General features: G+C 55.6%; 1 protein-coding gene across 1 annotated transcript in view; it reads right to left on the bottom strand.

Annotated features, from left to right (window-relative positions):
- Nucleotides 1-3,497: 3,497 nt before the first annotated feature.
- The window catches only part of TECPR2 (tectonin beta-propeller repeat containing 2), a 98,635-nt gene continuing 83,050 nt past the window's right edge, over nt 3,498-19,082 (bottom strand). The window contains exons 18-20 of the mRNA XM_045777181.2: nt 6,221-6,362; nt 5,636-5,785; nt 3,498-5,275 (exon numbers count right to left, since the gene is read on the bottom strand). Of these exons, the coding sequence (XP_045633137.2) occupies nt 5,124-5,275; nt 5,636-5,785; nt 6,221-6,362 (444 nt within the window). The 3' untranslated portion in view covers nt 3,498-5,123. The remainder of the gene's footprint in view (nt 5,276-5,635; nt 5,786-6,220; nt 6,363-19,082) is intronic.

Below are 19,082 nucleotides of genomic sequence, written 5' to 3'. Positions count from 1 at the left end.
TCTCTGGAGTGAAGCACACTGGTTTGCGTGTTCGGTTCACTCATTCCAGTCTTTCTAAGGAAAAGCTGACTGCGGCCAGTACGGCCACCCCCCAACGCCCGCCCAGCGGCCCAGTGAATCCCAGCCTGTTGGAGCTCAGGGGCCAGAGTCTTGTTACCCCACATGGCTGCTGCGGAGGACAGGGGAGGGGGGGCCACTCCTGCACAGAGGGGTCGTGATCTCAGCCGGGGACCCGGAAGGGACACCTCGGGACCCCCGTGCTATTGGGCGGCCTGGGGGAGGTGGCCAGGAGGGCGGGGGAGTAAGGGCCTCGCTCTGCCCCTCTGGCTGTGGTGACATGACACAACGCGAGAGCCTGGCCGCACGCGGGCTTCAGCCTGATGTTACCTTGATGCAAATGACGTCTGATTTCCCTTCCTCCCGATTGCTCCACCGGCGTCAAGCTGCCGCACGGAGAGCAAGATTGTCCGGTTCGGAACAAGGATGCTTCCTGGCAGCCGGGAAGGAGGGAAGCGAGCGCAGTCGGGGGACGACCACGCGGTATGTGCGCCCGCTCCTGGAGGAGGGAGAGGCTGCTGCTGTGACCCCCGTGGTTCAGTCTGGCTGCAGTTTGAAGTGGACGCACAACTGACCTATGACAGATGCACAGACTTGATGTATTTTTAAAGATGGAAAGAGGCCTTTTTAAAAAAAAATAGGCTTTACACCCAACGTGGGGCTTGACCTCATGACCCCAAGATCAAGAATCACATGCTCTCCCCACAGAGCCATCCAGGTGCACAGACCTTAAATGTGTCATCTGAGTTCTGACAAACGTCTACACACATGGAACCACCACCCCAGTCAAGATTGAGATTTCTGTCTTAAGTGGTTTTTAAAAAGAATTTCTGCTTCTGGAATTCATGCTCCAGGGGGAACACCAGAACTGCAGGGAAAACCAGGGCAGGGCGTGGCTGGGTGTCCACGTGGAAACGTCATCCCCCCCCCCCCGTGGCTGCCAAATAAAGGGGCAACACCTGCCATCGTCCCACCAACCAGACAACCACAGCTAGCATCTGGCTGTCTTTTCTTCCAGTTTCTTCCATGCACATCTATAAATACAAGATTCTTGAATACATACTTTTTTACATACGTGACATCAGATCACTTAAGTAATTTGAGTATTTTTAAACTTACTGTAAGCATTTTCCTATACTGTAAAATGCTTTATAAACAGGGTTTCTCAGAAGTCTTTGGTGTTTGTGATATTTGACTCACTAGTGTTGACGGCATAAGGAGTCAATGTTAGCACTGTTTTTATTTATTATGAAATAATACATTTACAAGCTTTGAAAATTCAAAGGACACAAAAGGGTCTAGACCACAGGCAACCACTGTGACCAGCTGTGTAGGGAACTCGTTTCCTTCTGCCCCTCCTGTGCCCCTGGACTGATGAACAGCTGCAAACCCACCGGAAGTTAGAGGGTGCGAGTACACGGGCGTTATGTGGTTTCCCTGTCCCTCTTCTCTCGCCCTCTGTATGGTCTTTGGCCAAACCACGCGGTTACGCACTGCCGACGGTGAGCGCCCACGCAGTGAAGTCGTGGCCCGTTTCCCCCAGGACCGCTGCTCTGTGACAGTGGCGCCCGACGGCGTCAGGCCGCTCCTGGAGGCCAGGGCGGGGGGTTCTCTTACCATCAGCAGGTGGGCTGCACCATACGTCTCCCTCCAACTTAGGGTTTGTTCTTGAGGACAGGTTTCCAGAAGTGGTTTGTGGGTTTGCAGGTTTTACGGTTGCTCCCCTTGCTCCGTCCGCGCCCCGCCTGGGTGCCAGGCATTTGCTGAGTGACACCCTATCATTGGTGTCCATAGGAAAAGCCTGAGGTGTCCTCCGACTGGTGTGTACATGTTTTTAAGGTATATATGTAGCAATTTCCCCTTTTAAGTGCAATTTTAAATTTATAGCATTTTAATATTTTGAGGAAATCAAATCTATGTGCTTATTTTCCTCTGTGGCTTTTCCCATCACTTTTGAGTCTAGAAGGCCCTTGCCATCCAGAAATGATACACTGTTCCCCCTAGTTTTAAGATTTTTTTTTTTTTTAAGTAGGCCCCACACCTGCATGCATCCCAACGTGGGGCTTGAACTCATGACCCTGAAATCAAGATCTGAGCTGAGGTCAAGAGTCAGACACTTAATAGACTGAGCCACCTAGGCGCCCCTGGTTCAAAGATTATTTAATACATTTAATAGTTATTTTGTCCACATAATGAAGGGGTGGGGCCCATCAGCTGTGACCTCACCCGCCCGTCCCCTCCCCTGAGCCTTCATCATGCTGGCTCCCTGGGGGCGGGTCGGCCGCCTGCCGTCCCACGCCATACTTAACTTGCCTGCTGCTGTCAGCACTCTTGGTAATTCCCACCTGTTTCTTCCCAGGACAGTGAGGTGGCATCACACGGCGCTGGAGTTCCGCAGAGCTGGGCTCCAATCCCAGTGGCCCGTGTGACCTCCAGCAGGTTCCTGAACCTCTCTGAGTGTCACTGAGGCTGACAGTATTTCCCTCAGGGGGCTCCAGGCACCTCCGGAGCGGTGCAGGAGCCCCAGGCACACGTCTGGCAGTCGGGGGCACTTGTGGGCAAGAATGTTATTCTGGGACTTCTTCCCTGCCTCCCAACAAAACATGCCAGTGAGGGTTCTTTCTTTTTTCAAGATTTCTTTATTGGAGAGGGAGAGGGGGAGAGAGAATGAGCAAGCGACAGCACAAGAGCAGGTGGGGGAGAAGCAGGCTCCCCACGGAGCAGGGAGCCCAACGTGGGGCTCGATCCCAGAACTCCGGGATCATGACCTGAGCCGAAGGCAGACGCCTCACTGACCGAGGCACCCAGGCCCCCATCCAGTGAGGGTTCTGGCAAACTAAGTTAAACCCTTTGGAAAGGACGGATGTCTACACGGTGTCCTTCATCTTTCATCAGGGACATGGGACACGTCTTCTTTATTCAAGCTTTCTCTGATGTCTTCTGTGGAGTGTGACTCTCCCTGACAGGAGTCGGACATTCCTCGTTCAGGTCTTCCCTGGCACACGAGGGGTCCCGCTGCCATGAATGGGATCCTTTCCCACATGTTGGTTTCCAGGAGGGCGCTGCTGGCATTTGGTTTTGTTTCTTGGATGGAGTCTTAGACCCAGGGTCTTGAACCCGTCCGAAGCCTGCCCACAGCAGCCCAGCCTCGGCGGGCCTCCCTGTGGAGACAGCCCTGCGCTCCGCCTCACCTGACAAGTCCTTCCCAGGGGCTATCGGGGGCACATCTACCTCTGGAGTGACCGTTCCCTCGGGACAGCTGCCGTGGGTACACTGGTGCATGTTTAAACACGTGCAGTCACGTCCGCCACGCTCTCCTGGCCGTGGGGCTGGGCTGGCCAACGTCATCAGCAAATTCTTCCAGCACAGGTGGGCACGCCACGCTCGTGGGTGCTCGCGGGGGGCCCCTTCTCACAGCCCAAACACCAGACTCAACCAGGTTTGGAAAAAGTCTAGTTTATTGCACTGCCTCAAAGCACAACTAAAAATTAAAACCGGAAAGAAAAACCGTACAAAGCACTGAAGCTAAAAGTAGTTTAGAAGTATCAATCTAGACTTGGGTTTAATTGCACTGAAGTCCCGCGGGTTTAGGAGAGCTCTGCCATCTGAGCGGGCCGGGCAAGGCACAGCACACACGGGAGGAACCGTAGCCAGCCTGCGCTGGCCTCGGCCGCCCCCAGACTTGTAAAACCAGGATTCTACAAAAGTGGAGTGTGAAGTGGGATCTGGGATTTCAGATTCTTGTCCTCATTTAGACCTGGAACACTTCCATCTTCGCGGCTGGCTGGGTCCTGTCAGAGAACACGTTTTATCGCTCTTCACCTGTGGCCTGGGGGCTCCCGGACACATTTGCTTAGGAGAAAACCGGCATCGAGTCACTGGGCTGTGGGCCAAAGGCAGGCTAAAAAAAGCAGCGAGGCTGGAGTCCTGCTGGGGAGCTGCCTCCGGCAGGGGCGGCACACGTGGTGGGGCTGCCGAGCCTATGGCCCACATGCCAGCGAGAACCCCAAGAACTGACGGCTGGCGCGGCCACAATGGGCACAGCTGGAACCTCCTGGGGGTATCCACCCAAGCCCCACCTGCTCGGAGCCAGCCCGCAGGTCCCGTGATGGCCCCGCGGTGGGGGGGGGGGCGTCTGCAGTCGGTGAAGCTGCAGGGGGGACAGTGCAGGCTCAGGGTATACCACGCGGAGGAATGAAAGGCCTTCCGCTGGTTTCAGAAAATACATTTCTCCTCTAAATTTATAAGAGTTGATTTCAAGTGAGGTATCTTATGCAGGTTTGTAATACAACAAACAAAAAAGGCAATAATTAGTAGACTCATCCCGCGAGGACGCCTCTGGTCTTTACGATGTCCGCCAGCAGCATTAAACATCACTCTCAAGACCTCGCGCAGTTAGCTCCCGTGGCTGGGCTCCCCCACGTCTGGCCACACCTCCTGGGGCCATGGCTGCCGCCTTGGAAACACGTGCACCTTGTCTATTCCATGTCATCCACCAGCCTTTATTGTTTGGCTAAAGTGTGTTCTCCAGGAGGCGAGTGTGCCGTGCCCTGTGAGCGGGCCAGGAGGGCGTGGGTGGTGTGTGCGTGCACGGGGTATGTGTGTGTGTGTGTGTGTGTGTGTGTGTGCGTGCGCACATACTGGCACAGACCAGCACCCCACCTCGCAGACGCGGCCTTGGTTTCCCCACCGCGGTGTCCAGCACGGAACGTGTGCTAGAACTTGCATCCCTGTAGTGACCCCGAAGCTGGCGCGGGACCCCCTCAGCGGTGGGAGTGTGCTGACCTCCGGCTCCCGGGCTTGTCCCCGCGCTCGGAGGTGGCCTCGGCGAGAGCTCAGAGGCACTACCGCTCCGGCAAGGGCTCTGGGTCGCTCGGCCAAGGCTGTGGGTTCTGGAACAAGACGGAAACAAACATGGATGAAAGAAAGTGTGGGCTGTCCAAGCCGGCCCGACATGTCTGGACAAGAGCTGATGAGGCGTGGCCGAGAGCAAGCGACTCCGAAACCACTGTGTCCGCCACCCGTCCTGGCCTTGTCCCTCCTGAGCAGCCCTGCCCGAGGCTCCTTCAGATGACCTCCCACTCGTCCTCCAGGTCCTCGGGGTGGGGGGTGGTGGCGTGGCTGCTCGGGGCACCATGCGAGTGGCTGAAAGTCCTTGTCAGCCGCTGGAGGAGGTAGCCGGGGGGGCCCACTGCCCACAGCTCATCTGACGAGGTCACTGCAGGGACGAGAGGGGGCCGCACGCTCGTGAGTCACCCAGCCTGGGCAGCGGGCGCAGGTGGAGTCGGGCCGGCTCCACGTCTTGACGTGGCACTTCGAGCTGTGGGCCCTGGACACGCCACCCCCAATCTGTGCCTCAGTTGCCCAGCTCTAAAGTGGGTGGCCCCACGCCCTGTCCTCCCGGGCCACTCTGACCCATGGGGTGCTGGGTGCCCTCCCTCAGGGGTGACCCTTGGCTCTTGGGAGAGCGAGCCCTGTGGGAGCAGCCTCTTGTGGAGCCCCCACTGACCTCGTCCACGGGAGCCCCGAACCCGAGGAGAGCTGCGCAGCCCCGAGCCCCGCAGAGTCCAGCACTTGCCTGTGAAACACGTCACGTTGCCAGGAATTTTCTTCCAGTAGTCTCCGGCAGGGTTCTTGTCGGTGACGCCGTACCGTCGGGCAAGATCACCATTGGGGCAGCGGGCCCACACGGTCCTGGTGCTCAGTGCCAGCTGGCAGGCCTGCAGCCCTGCACACCAACAGGGTGTCCGTCTGTCCTCAGCCCCCAGTTGGGATAGGACAGACCACCTCCCTCCCAATAGTCTGTTCCCTCCCACCACCAGGTCCTGTCAACCAGGGTGGCCCCGTGCTGACCGTGCCCTGCACTGCGGGCTCGGAGTGGTGGCCGAGGGAAAGGGTGCCCCACGGCAGAGCTAGCAAAGCTGCCGAGAGCCCGAGGCCATAGGACACCAGGGTCCGGGCAGTCTGGAAGCTACCATCCCACAGGAGCTCCAAGGGAATGGGGCTGATGGCAGCTTGGCAACGCCGGGTCCCTCAAACAAGGAACATTCAGCTAGACACTTGCTTGTCACCTGCCTCAGTAGGCGAGGAAACAGAGCCCCGAGTGCAGCAGCAGGAGCAGGGCCTGTGTGAGGGGGCAGCCACGACGTGCTTGCCTTCCTACCTGGCACGTGCTCCCAGCTGGTCCCCACGGGCATCTCTTCGGTGATGCCAGCCCGCACATGCACGTTCCACCTGCTGTCGAGTGCCCACAGCATCTGGTCGTTGGGACTGGAGTGGATGCTGACCAACGTGACCCCAGCGGGCTGCAAGAAGGAAGAGCCTTTCCTCAGGGAAGGAGGTGGTGGAGCATGTGATTTTTGGAGAGAGCAAGGACAGAAGGTTTGGGGCCGACACGGGACAGGAGGTGCAGGGGAGGCAGAGTGGACCTCACAGGGAGAGACGCCATCGCTGCCACGTCAGGCAAACCCAGACCGAGGGACCGCCCACCACACAAGGAAGCCCAGCTCATCAGCAGCAGCGTGTCCTGAGGGACAGAGAGGCAGAGACGGGCCAGAGGGCAGGAGGAGGCAAGAGGCGTACACGGGGTCCTGGGCTGGGACGGGCAGGTGGCGGCAAAGGGCAGCAACAGAAAAGTGGCGGCAAAGGGCAGCAACAGAAGAGCATGGGGTGGCCGCTGCCCACGTCTCTGCCTCATGGCAGGTGAGGTCGGGAAAGGGAAGGCAGGCTCTGGGGAAACAGGTCATGCAGGACCCGGGCCTCGGAGGGTCCGCACACGTACAAGCACACGGCCACACGCTCCCGGCTCCCAGCTGAGAGCAAGCAAACACGGCAAAACATTACCCGTGGCTGAATCTGGACAAAGGGTCTATGGGACTTTACTGAAATATACCTGCAGGGTTTCTGTTGGCCTGAAGTTTTTTCAAGATAAAAAGTTTAATTTAAAAACTCATAGAAATGGGGCATCTGGGTAGTGCAGTTGGTTGAGCATCTGACTCTGGACTCTGGCTCAGGTCGTGATCTCAGGGCTGTGAGATCAAGCCCTGTGTCGGGGTCAGTGCAGAGTCTGCTTAGGACTGCCTCTCCCTTCCCTCTGTTCCCCTACCCCCTGCATGCTCCCTTTCTCTCTCTCTAAAATAAGTAAATAAAATGTTTAGAAGCACTATAGAAATAAAATCCACCAAGATATGCTATTGCTGTCGTGGGAAGAGGTGTGACAGAAGTGCGGGGGGAGGAGGCATCTGATGGCCCCCAGGAGCTCCATCAAGGGGGCGGGCGGCCTGGGGAGGGGCGAGGTGGGTGTCGGGACAGTGGGCCTCCCGGCGCACTCTGAGCCCTCGTCTCCATTCTGCTTTTCATTCAGACGGGATGGGATGAGGGCAAGGCTGACTGTGACAGAGCCTCTGTGCGCACAGCAGGAAATGGGGGCTGGGCGGCCAGAAGGCCAGTGACCCCACCCACCAGGCACAGGCCTGGCCCTTGCTGGCCTCATGACCAATGTCAGCTGAGAACAAGGGCATCATTTAACTCCTGCTATCTCTCTGTAAGCCCCGTGCTTGTGAAGGGCCCATCCAGAGCCACCCACCTGGCCGGGCCCCAACCCACCCCCGGGTCCTGACACCCAACAGGAGGACACCTCTTGGCTCGAGCTGCCCTCCGGTGTGTCCCCTTGGGCAGTGATGTTCCCTGCTGGGTTGGCTTCCCGTCCCCGAGTGGGCACAAGGCCAGCTGCTCTGCCCTACTCCTCCGTCAGCCTAGGTCCATGTTCCACATCTCCTGGTCCCCTGTCCACTTCTCATAGGACAAGAGTAAGCCCTTCAGTGTCCTGTCTGCCGCCCACTTTCTGGGTCATCCAGGGCTGCCCACCCCTTAGCCAGACGCTTCTCTGCCCATGAGGACACAGCCGTCTGTATGTTCCCAGCCTCTGGTCACTGGCACTGCTGGTGAACACCAAACCCTGGGGTCTGGCTGTCCTCCTCCTACCGACCGACGCTGCCCGTTTTCCCCAGACCTCTTGGTGGTCCCTGTTCCGTCCTCTGGTCTTGGGCCCTGCCTTCCTGAGCTGCCTCAACTGGACCCAAAGCAGTGGACACTAGGCGCTGACATGCATGTGCGGCTCTGTGCTTCCTCCTCCTGGCTGTGGTGAACGCGGTCACTCTCTATGCCTCGTGCCCAAGGCACATCCACACGTGGGGCTTCCTGTTGTCACGGTGACATCACACAACCGCCAGGCCAGCCATCAGACCCTCTCAGGGCACGCGGGCAGAGAGGCTCCCCTTGCTCCCTCCGCCCCGTCAAGGGGGTCGGGGGCTCTGGGGCTCCACCCCTCTCACTGCCCTGCCGTATTTCTCATCCCCAGCAGCTCTGGGCACGAGCTTTTCACCTGCTCGATTCCTGAACGTAGGAGCCAGCCTCTGAGGGGGGAGGAGGGAGGCGCACCGGGTGCCCAGCGCTCAGCTCCCGGGTCAGAGAGCGAGGCCTGGGGACACGGAGGCGGGCCAAGAGGGAGGCATGGCAGCCACAGTCTAGCGTGTGGTTACTAGCACTGCGCGGTCACCCACCTCTGGGAGCCCTAGCATCTGCCTTGCCTGCTGCATGGTCCTCAAAATAACGTCCAGTGCTTCCAGAGTTGGGGAGACCTGAAGCTCTGCTGGCGTGCTGCCAGAGACCGGGAGCTGCCCACACCCCCTCCCAACCTGGGCCCGACTCTGGTCGCTCCAGATTTCTCCCTTACGTGGAGCTCACACACACACACACGAGCAGCCACACGCGCCCAGCCCTGCATCAGGGCCATCTGTCCATCTGCAGCATTCCGAGAGGTAACAGGCATCTGTCAAGAGAGTCCTATCAGCAAAGGGCTCCCTCCTTGCCCTGGCTCAGCTCATCAGGCCTGCGGACACCAGGCCCGGGGAGTCTCCGGGAGGGCTGGGGAGCGGGGCAGACCAGGCTGGCTGTGCAGGGGACGGGATGGGGCAGGCAGGAAACCTAAGGCTTATGAAGGCTAGTTTCAGATGAGGACAGGTGCTATCAAGAAATAAAAGGAGCCCTGTGACAGGGGGGCAGCCCTATGACAGTGGATGGCCAGAGAGGAGGCAGCCTGAGGGACACACGGCAGCTATGGGACGAGGCTCAGTGAGGAGCAAGTGTGTGGGGGGAGGGGTTGTGCAATTTATTCTACAAGCTTTTAGTGACCATGCTACCAAACCAGTCCCTGCGGAGGGCTAGGCCGCTAAGATGTCGCTGAGGCTTGGCAGAATCCCGAACAATAGTCACCAACATAAATCAGAGTAGCATATAAAACCCCGAGTCCCTTCCCAGCACCAAGCCGCAGATGTACAGGTGAGCTCAGAGGGAGCCCCCAGCCATTTCTCCTGTCTGCTGGGCAGCCCGGAGGGGGCCGGCAGGGCTGCGAGCTGAGGGCTAGATCCACAGGGACCCCCCCCCACACACACAGCCACAGAGCGCATGCTCCGGCTCTGAGGGGTGCTAGATGCACTAGAATCCGGTGTGTCTGGGCATCTCTGCTTACCCCACTCCCCTCTGGGCAGTACAGATGCCTGTTTGGTCAGCTCTGTCTAATCCACACTTGTATGGCCATGGAACCCGCTGTTTTACATATTACACCTTTTCCATCCCGTGACCCTGGGGTTCCCTTTGGGAAGTATTGCTCTAGGCCAAGCCGTCCCCTCCACCCCATTCCGTGGAGGATGAAGGGCTCCAGGGTGGGGAGGGAGAGGCAGGGGCCAAGCGGAGGGAACAGGACTGTGTTCTCGTAGTATCTGGAGAGGTAGCGCACACAGCCCCACCAACATCCCCACATTGTGGCCTCACTAAGACACGAGGTCTGTCCCCTCCCCTGGAATCTGGTCCGTGACTCCTCTGACCAACAAAACATGGCAGAAGCAACTTGATGGCAGGGCTGAACCTGGTCTCTTGGTTCCCATCAGAGCCCAGCAGTGTGAGACGGAAGGCAAGCGTGGGCCCACCCAGGCCCCAGGTGCACAGAGGCTTCTGCATCCGAGGGGTAAGATAACAAACCACTGTTTGAAGCCATCAGCTTCTGGGGCAGTGTGCTGTGGACAAGCAGAACAGTGGGAAGACACAGAAGATGGTGACGGGCCAGGAACAGGGAAGAAAGAAGTGGGCTGACATGACAGGGACATAGCAAGAGAGGGCAGGTGGAAAAACGCCTGAGAAGAGGCAGGCAGGGGGAGGGGGAGGGTAAAGACAAGCCACCTGAACGCCAGGCTAGGCACCTTCTCTCTCCTCTGTCCTCAGGCTCTGCCGTCTCCTATGTGTCTCTTAGTGGCCCTCTGTTCCCCCTACTCCAGGGGCAGCCGGGCTCCTGCAGCCACCCTGTCCTAGGGCCCTGGGGGCCCAAAGAATGCAGTGGGACTTCCTCTCACAGCCCAGGTTCAGCCGAGTTCGCACCTTAACTCCTCTGCATCTCGCCACCATTCCCTTCCCGCACGCTCTCCTTCACCTGGCAAGCCCCGAGCCTCACATCACCCCACTCAAATGCCCGCCCGCAAAGCTCTGGCCTGGCCCAGTGAGGTGCACCTGCCCGAGGCTGCTGAGGAGGGCTGGCGGGATGCACGCACTGCTCCCTGCTTCCCGCTGAAGGGTCGTCCGAGCCCAGCTCTTTGCTTGCTCTCGTCCAATAAAAGGACAACTTTTTTATCGAAGGATCACATGCATCCAAAAAAGCACACAAAATCTCAAGTGTATAGCTCGGTGGGTTTTCGCCATCTGAGCACAGCCGTGTAACCACACCCAGATCTGGAAGCTGAACACGAGCCCGAGTGTGCACCCAGTTCCACACCCCACACAGGACGAGAACCTCACTCCGATGGAGCAGGTGGCACGGAGGCCGCCTCTGAAACAGGTAACGGCCCTCCCCAGCAGCTGGAGGCGAGGCCATGGGGAGAGGGAGGGACACAGGCCAGGTCTCAAAGCACAGAGGAGCACAGGCGGTCAGAATAAGAGCTCACAGGACATCAGTAACTGCGCACTGAAGGAACAAGAGCAGCACATCCTCATGAAGCACATCATCGTGCAGCATTTCCCAGACTGGGTCCCACGGAACACCACGCCACCCCCACAGAGGTGCTCACGCTGCCTGAGCTCTCGGACCAGCTCCCTCCTGAACACTTCTGTCTGGGGTCACGTAATCACTTGCTGGACAAAGAGCACCTTCAGTGCACCGGGCGCTGTGCTAGGCACTGGGGAACCTCAAATGCAAACAAACCACACCCCCCTGCCCGTGGAGCTTCCATTCTCCTGGGAGGGCTGGGCAAGGCAGGACACACCGATGCAGTAATGGAGGGGGCGCTAGGAGAGCCTTGGCACAGGAGGGGTGGGTGGCCAGGGGAGGTTCCCTGACCCGGCTGCCCTGGGAAGGCATGCTGGGCAGGCCCAGCGAGTGCAGAGCCTGAAGCCAGGTGCAGGCTTGGGAGCAGGAAGGCGGCGGGGTGGCTGGAGTCCAGTGACCAGAGACAGAGTGGGGAGAGGTCAGAGGGGTGAGGGCCACTGGCTGAGGGAGGAAGTGGACTTCGTGCTGAGTGAGGTGAGAAGCCACTAGATGGTTTTGAAAACAGAAGTAACACGAAGTGACCCTGGCTATCATGAGGACAGACTTCGGGGAAGCCCGTTCTGGAATCCAGGCGAGACAGAGATGGCTGGGCCCCGGGGCGGTGGTGGACAGCCTCAGGGCAGGCCTGCAAGGTGCCGGCCACATCATGCCGGGGCAGGGCTGCCGCTTATCTGGATCCTTCGGAGCAGCCTCCCCGCCAGCCTGAGCCCCCTGTCCGCTCGGGCTGATAAACACAGCGGCCACTGTGTCAGAGCATGAACACAGGGAGAGGCCTGTCTGACATCCTTTCCAAAAGAAGAAAATAAATGGTTGCAAAGTTGGCTGCTGAGAGCATGGGCAGTGGAGACGGCCGGTCTGCCTGCGGGGCTCGGGCATGCCATGCGTTCACGAGCGAGCACCTGAGGGCCGGCCACACCAGCGGGGCTGGATGCGTCCTACGGTCAGAAACCAGGAAAATCACTGGAGCTAAAAGCAATGACTTCCTCCTTCTCTGGAGCAGATGGTGTCTAACAGGCGTCAGGGTCATTCCTAGGGGGAGACAGTGCAGGGTCGGGGAGCAGGGACCCCTGGGTGCTCACGTACCATGAGCAGTGGCGGGCTCTGCTGTGGCTCAGGACAACGGTGCTTGTCACCCAATTCATTAGCCGCCTCCCTGGACCTTTGCCGGGTTTATTTTATGAACTCAGATTTTTTTTTTGTAATTGTCACTTTTGGATTTGTTCTTTTGTTCGTAGACTACTGTTTCAACTTTCAAATTGAAGTAGAATTACCATACAGTGCTGTATGGGTTTCAGGCGGACAGCACAGTGACTCTACCAATCCACACACCCCCCAGGGCTCCCGAGGTACATGGGGTCGCCACCTGTCACCAAACGACGTGATGACAACATTGTCGACTATATCCCCTGTGCTGTACTTTTCATCTCCGGGACTTATTTATTTCCAAAATGTAAGTTTGTGTCTCTTACTCCCCTTCACCGATGTCACCACCCCTCAGACTGTTTGTCTGAAGAGCTCTGACATAAGCACAGGTGTCTCCACTAGGACAGCGGGAGTGTGTTCTTCTTGGGCCTTCCTCTGAAGGCGACCGCGGGCTTCTGACTGAGCGTGGGGCCCTCAGGCGTACTGGCTGCGCTGCTGTGCGAGGGGTGCTCACGGCGTCTGACCACCATTACCACAGAGTCTGAGCTAAGTGGGCCTGAGCATGTCCACGGACAAAACCGAGCACACCAGAGGCTTCTGGACAGAGTGGGCAGGACTAGGGTCCCAGCAGCCTGCCAGTGAACAAAACAAACTCCCAACCACTGGGCCCTACCCTTCCATTGGCTCATTTGAGAAACGTGAAAAACAAAATATGAGGGAACTGTAAAAAGTGATTTTGAGGATATTTACTGTTAATACTTTGATTTATTTTTATTTTATTTTTTTCTACGTAAAGCTCTCTATTTAAAAAAAAATCTGGCTTACGTCATTTTGCGTTCTGCTTTTGGCTCAGTTCACAATATACGAAGCCTTCCCCCCAGGCCGCCACAACTGTGATTCCAACAGTGGCTCTCCCCCTGTCACCCAGCAGGCTCTGGAAAACAGACCTGGGCCTTGCATCAGGGGCTCTCAGGAGGGCCCAGGCCTTAGCATTTGCGATGCAGTCCTTCTGGGGCACAGTCATGAAAACATCTGTAACCAACGGGTAATAACAAAGAAGTGGCAAGCAGGAAGGGCTGGACACTGGTATCAAGTGTGACTCAGAGGTCAGAAGGAATACAAAATGAGGTCACTAGCAGTCCCTGGAGACCTGGGCAGACAGGAGGTGGCCTGGGGCCTTGTGACCAGATTGCAAAGGGTTAAGAGTGAGAAGAGAACAAAGTGGGACCGGAAGGCAGGGGAAAGTGTGGTGAAGCCTCCAGGAGGGGAGGGAGGGCTCAGGGCCTGTGTCCAGTCCCACCCTGGAGGAGTTGAGGATTTCTTCCTTCGAGAGGGGTCTTGTCTCAGGAGGGAGGAGACAGTGCGGAAGAGCCATCAAGCACCCAGCCCCACCCGCCCCACATGCTCCCACCAGTCTCTGGGACACAGGGCCATGGCCCTAACAACATACGAAGTCTCCGTGACCTTTGTTTCCCGACCAACAATCAAATATAGGCCCTGAGGAATGTTTGTTGAAGTGGAGAGAAAGGAGGTTCTGGAAACTCACTGACTGGTACTTGCCAGCTTCTCAGCCAGGCACTTGGCCACCTACCCATCCATCTACCTATCACCCACCTTCCACCACATTGCTGCCTACCCCCTGTGCCTCCACCACGCTCCTATCAACCACCAGCCCACCAACCCAAGCATGTGCCATGTGCCAGTCACGGTCCTAGGTGTGAGGGATCATTTTTCTTGACTCCTGATATTAAAGTCTGGTGAGAGATACACCATTAACTGAACAGTCCCTCAAAGAAACAGAAGACTGCAACAAGGAAGGCTACCGAGTGAGGTGTTCTGAGACGGTATGGTGTGCCAGGAGGCAGGAAGAGAGTGCGCCCGGTGGAGTGAGGGCACAGCAAAGGAGCGAGCAAGGGACCTGGGGCCGGATGCTGGGCCAGGCGGCTGGAGCAGGAAGTGCAGGGCAGCACCGTACAAGGCCTGCCTCCTCATACACTGCAGGAAGGTCCGCGGGGGCCCCGGGCTCTGAGACTGAAGGTGTTCAGAGAGGGAGAGGTTAGAAGAGGTACCTGAGGGCAGATGCTAAGAAGCAAGATGCAACATACAAAAGGCTTCTTGGCTGACTTGAGGACTCAGTGGATGACATGGCATCCTGGCCCCTGTGAGAAGCTGGAGGCCATATGGAAAAGAAAGGCACCTGCCTGGGGTGACAAGGCAGCACTTGTCACTTTATGTGTGACATAAAGTTATGTGTGGGGTGACACACATTAAGTGTCACTTGCCCTCTGCCACCACTCTGAGAGCTCCGGAATATGGCCCAAGACACACAGTTTCCCAAATGGCGACTGGAGAAGTCCCAACAAGATTACTCCCACTGGAAAAGCAGGGCCAGACGCTGAGATGGGGGTGAACAGGGAGCAGTCTGTGAGGACAACGCATCACACACAGGCCGTTTTCTGTTTTTGCTGAACCCAAGTCCCTCCAGAGGGAAGGTGAGTGAGAACAGGTCCACTGGTTCTTAAACCTTACAGTCCCCAGGATCTGTGCGGGGAACTTACTAAAATGGCACATTCCTTATTATTCAGCCATAAAAAAAGAATGAAATCTTGCCATTTGGGGATGGAGCTAGAGGGCATTATGCTAAGTGAGATCAGTCAGAGAAAAACAAATACCATATGATTTCACTCATGTGTAGAAACAAAACACATGAGCAGAGTTTGGGAAAAAAGAGAGAGAGGGAGAAAGACAAACCCAGAACTTAACTACAACAGAACAAACCGATGGTTCCTAGAGGGAAGGCAGGGGTGGGGGAGCCGGTGACGTGGATGAAGGCGCACCGGTGATGAGCACGGGGTGGCGTGTGGACACCGCACACCGGAAGCTACTCTAACGCGGTAGCTTCACTAACTGGAACTTCAGTAAAAACTTCACTAATGAATGAATGAATGAACAAACAAATGGCACATTTCTGGGCTTGCATCATCCTTTCTGCATCAGACTTTGGGGCTAGGGCCCAGAAACGACCTTTTACACAAGCACCTCAGGCAATTCTATACAGGTTATCTATGGGTTAGCCCCCCCCCCTTTTTTTTTTTAAGATTTTACTTATTTATTTGAGAGAGAGAGAGTGGGGGGGGGAGGAGCAGAGGGAGAGGGATAAGCAGACTCCCCACTGAACGCGGAACCCAATGCGGCTGGATCTCACACCCTGAGATCATGACCTGAGCTGAAATCAAGAGTCAGGTGGTCAACCGACTGAGCCATGCGGGCGCCCCTCTGTGGGCTACCTTCGAGAAACAGTGCTCTGCACTGCTGTCAAGAAGTGGGCAAGACAATACTACCCAAAGCAGTCTACCAATTTTAATGCAATCTCTATCAAAATCCCAGCTGTTAGTGCAGCAGAAGTGGAAAGGTGAACCTAAAATTCATATGGAATTGCGAGGAATCCTGAGTAGCCAAAACAATCTTGAAAAAGAAAAGTTTAGAAGACTCACACTTCCTGATTTCAAAACTATGATGAAGCTAAGTGCTCAAACAGTGTGATACTGGCCTAAGGACAGACATATAAATCAATGGAATAGAACTGAGAGTTCAGGAAAAAATCCATAGTCAAGTGATTGCCAAGACCGATAAGATTGCCAAGATCATTCAGTAAGAAAAGAACAGTCTTCTCAACAAATGGTGCCGGGACAAGTGGATTGCACACATGCGAAAGAATGAGGTTGGACCCTTACCTCACACCATATACAAAATGATCTGGATCAAAAATAAATGAGAGAGCTAAATCTGGCAATGGTTTCTTAGATATGATACCAAAGGCAACAAAAAGAAAAAAGATAAACTGAATTTCACTCAAATTAAAAACTTTCATGCATCAAAGCACAGCATAAAGAAAGTGAAAAGACAGCCCACACAATGGGAGAAAATATTTGTAGGTCACGTATCTGATAAGGGTCTAGTGCCCAAAATAAAGAACTCTTACATCCAACAATGAAAACACAAACATCCCAATTAAAAAATAGGCAAAGGACTTGAACAGACATTTCTCTAAAGAAGACGTACAAATGGCCAACAAGAACATAAAAAGATGATCGACGTCATTAGTCATTAGGGAAATGCAAATCAAAACCATGCAATACCATTTCATACCCACTAGGATGACTAGAAAGAGGAAAATGGGAAATAACAAGTGGAGAGAATGTGGAGAAATGGGCACCCCCCCCCACCTGCTGGAGGGAAGGTAAAGTGCTGCAGCCACCGTGGAAAACAGGCGGCTTAACCTCAAAAGGTTAGACACGGAATGACCATATGACCCAGAAATCCCACTCCTAGATATATCCCAAAGAATTGGATCAGATGTTCAAACAACACCGACACGAATGTTCACGGCAACAGTCTTCACAACAGACAGAAGGCGGGAGCAGCCCAAACGTCCGTCAGCCGACAAGTGCGTGAACGACACACGGTCTGTCCACAGGGTGGGATATCATTCAGTGGAGGTGCTGATATGGAAACAACACGAACGCACCTTGAAAACACGATGCTCCGTGAAAGAGGCCTATCGCAAAAGGCCACCTACTGTATGAGTCCCTATATAGGAAACGTCCAGAAGAGGAAGATCCATGCAGAGGAAAGCAGATTCGTGGTGGCCAGGGGCAGGGGAAGGGGGTCTGGGGAGTGGCCGCCATGGGCGCAGCGTTTCCCTGAAACCTGATGACCGTGTCTGGAACTAGACGGTATGAAGGCTGCATGACATTATGATTGTGCTCGATGCCGCGGATGGTAACATTTACGTTACATGGACTTTACCGTAGATTTTTTTAAAAAAGGAAAACCTGACAAGCCTTGTTTGTCATGACGTACTACTATTTTGCAAAATGATATCACTGGGGAGGCTGGGGAAATGGTACTCAGATGTCTATTATTTCCCTCAAATGCATGTGATTCTGCAATTATCTCAATAAAAATTTCAAAAAAAGGCAGCCTAAAATTTTGGCTTATTCATATTCAAAACTACATAAAAATGAAAAACAAGGAATGAAGGTTACAAATGTAAAATGGAATAAATCAGGAATTTAAGATTTAAAAATGATTTGGAAACGCTAAAGAATTATGTATAGCTTTGGCACCCTTCCAAAGACTGTGAGTGTGTGCCCCGCTCCTGCTTACTTTTGTGTCTTTCAGAGATGAGATACAGGGCAGGCACAGGGAGAGAGCACACCCCCTTTCCGGAAGTACCTGCTGATTTAATCGCGGCCATCCACGGGCTCTGATACTGACAAGTCAAAGGGGCTGCTCAGGCGGAAAGTTTCCCTTGATCAAGACCTCACGGCGGCGGGGGGCGGGGGGCACCAGGCTGCTTTTCCATGTTCTCAAATGATAAAGGCTCATTACTAAGTATCAGCCATAAGACGGTATTTTATTTATTCCAAACTGCCAGTATTACAGAATAAACCATTACTTGTTCCCATCAACCGGGAAATTCTACAGGCAGAATTTAACTGTATACGCTGAGATCCTGACCAGACACACAGTTCAAATGAAAGAGTGAGGTTTTCCTGTGACACACCACTCTGCCCGCCCGCTGGCCCACCCAGGGCCCCTGGGGCCTGTCCTCAGGTCAAGGGCTTCATCTTACTTACCAAGTGCAAAGAAATGCTTCTCAGCTTAGATAACGTGAGCTAGAAATGGGACAGGTTCTGTGTTTCCTGGAATGAAGACGAGCTTGTTTTTGAGTTATATACGGGATTTGTTAGCTCTGACTCCAACTGTCTCATCTGGTAGACTCCCCCAAGAATTGGGGCTCCGGCCACGGGATTACTTGTGGCAAGACCACAGTCCCAGGAGAAATGGTTCTGGCGACATGTTCAGACTGTAGCCGGTGGTCCCGCTGCCCGCTGCCCGCACCCCTGCCAGTGGAAGCCTCCAGCAGGGAAAAGTGGGCAACCCAGAAGGCATCTACACACCCTCCCCCAGCGAGTCCCTCCAGAGGTTGGTAGCTCCACCTGATTTTGCGGGTCCGGCAGCTCCATGAGGGCAGGGCGTGCCTGCCTGCCCAGAGCCTGGCTCAGCGCCTGGTGCACAGCGCGCTCTTTACGGGCAGTGACTCAGTGTGTGGGGGCCCGGCCTATGGGACTCGGCCTCCGTGCCGCGCGGCCCAGACTGCTTCCGGGCCCTCCTAACAGGTCAGGCCAGCCTCAGCCCGTGCCACCCTGCAGGACGGTCTGCCCCTGTGCTACCACACCCTGCTCCCTCCCCACCACGCAGCAGCCCCTCTGGCCCCAAGGTTGGCCAGGCCCCACAGCACTGGGCTGGGTGTCCCAACCCCCTTCTCGGCTTACTTACAGGACTTATGAGTCCACTCTAAGAACCCTCCCTGCTCTGTGAAGCCCAGCCCACCAACTGCCTGTTTCAAGAGCCTTCTGAAAGACACCCTGCCCCCATGGCCCAGCCCTGAGGGACCCCCAGCCAGTGTGCCTCCCACACCTCACTCCTCTCGCTGGGCAGACTCAGAGGCAATTGGCTGTTTCCCTTTTCACAGCCCACAGGGCTCCAACTGTCACAGCATTTCACAGAGCCCCTGCTCAAGAACGGTTCATGAGACTGGCATTCTGGGGACAGCAAGTCCCAGGTGGCCCCCAACAGGAGCGGGGCAGTGCAGCTAACTGCAGGTTCCACAGAAACAACACCTCTTACTAACAAAATCTCTGACTTTTCTGTTTTAAGGGTTTGCTCAAATGATTTTGGGCCGGAAGGGACCCAGAAGACCAGCTAAACTGGACGCCCTCGT

The sequence above is a fragment of the Ursus americanus genome, chromosome 26 (genome assembly GCF_024610735.1).
Source record: "Ursus americanus isolate L20-20 chromosome 26, mUrsAme1.1.p, whole genome shotgun sequence".
Taxonomy (NCBI): Eukaryota; Metazoa; Chordata; class Mammalia; order Carnivora; family Ursidae; genus Ursus; species Ursus americanus.
Note: the sequence above shows the minus strand (reverse complement) of the source record. Positions and strands in the feature narration are given on the sequence as shown.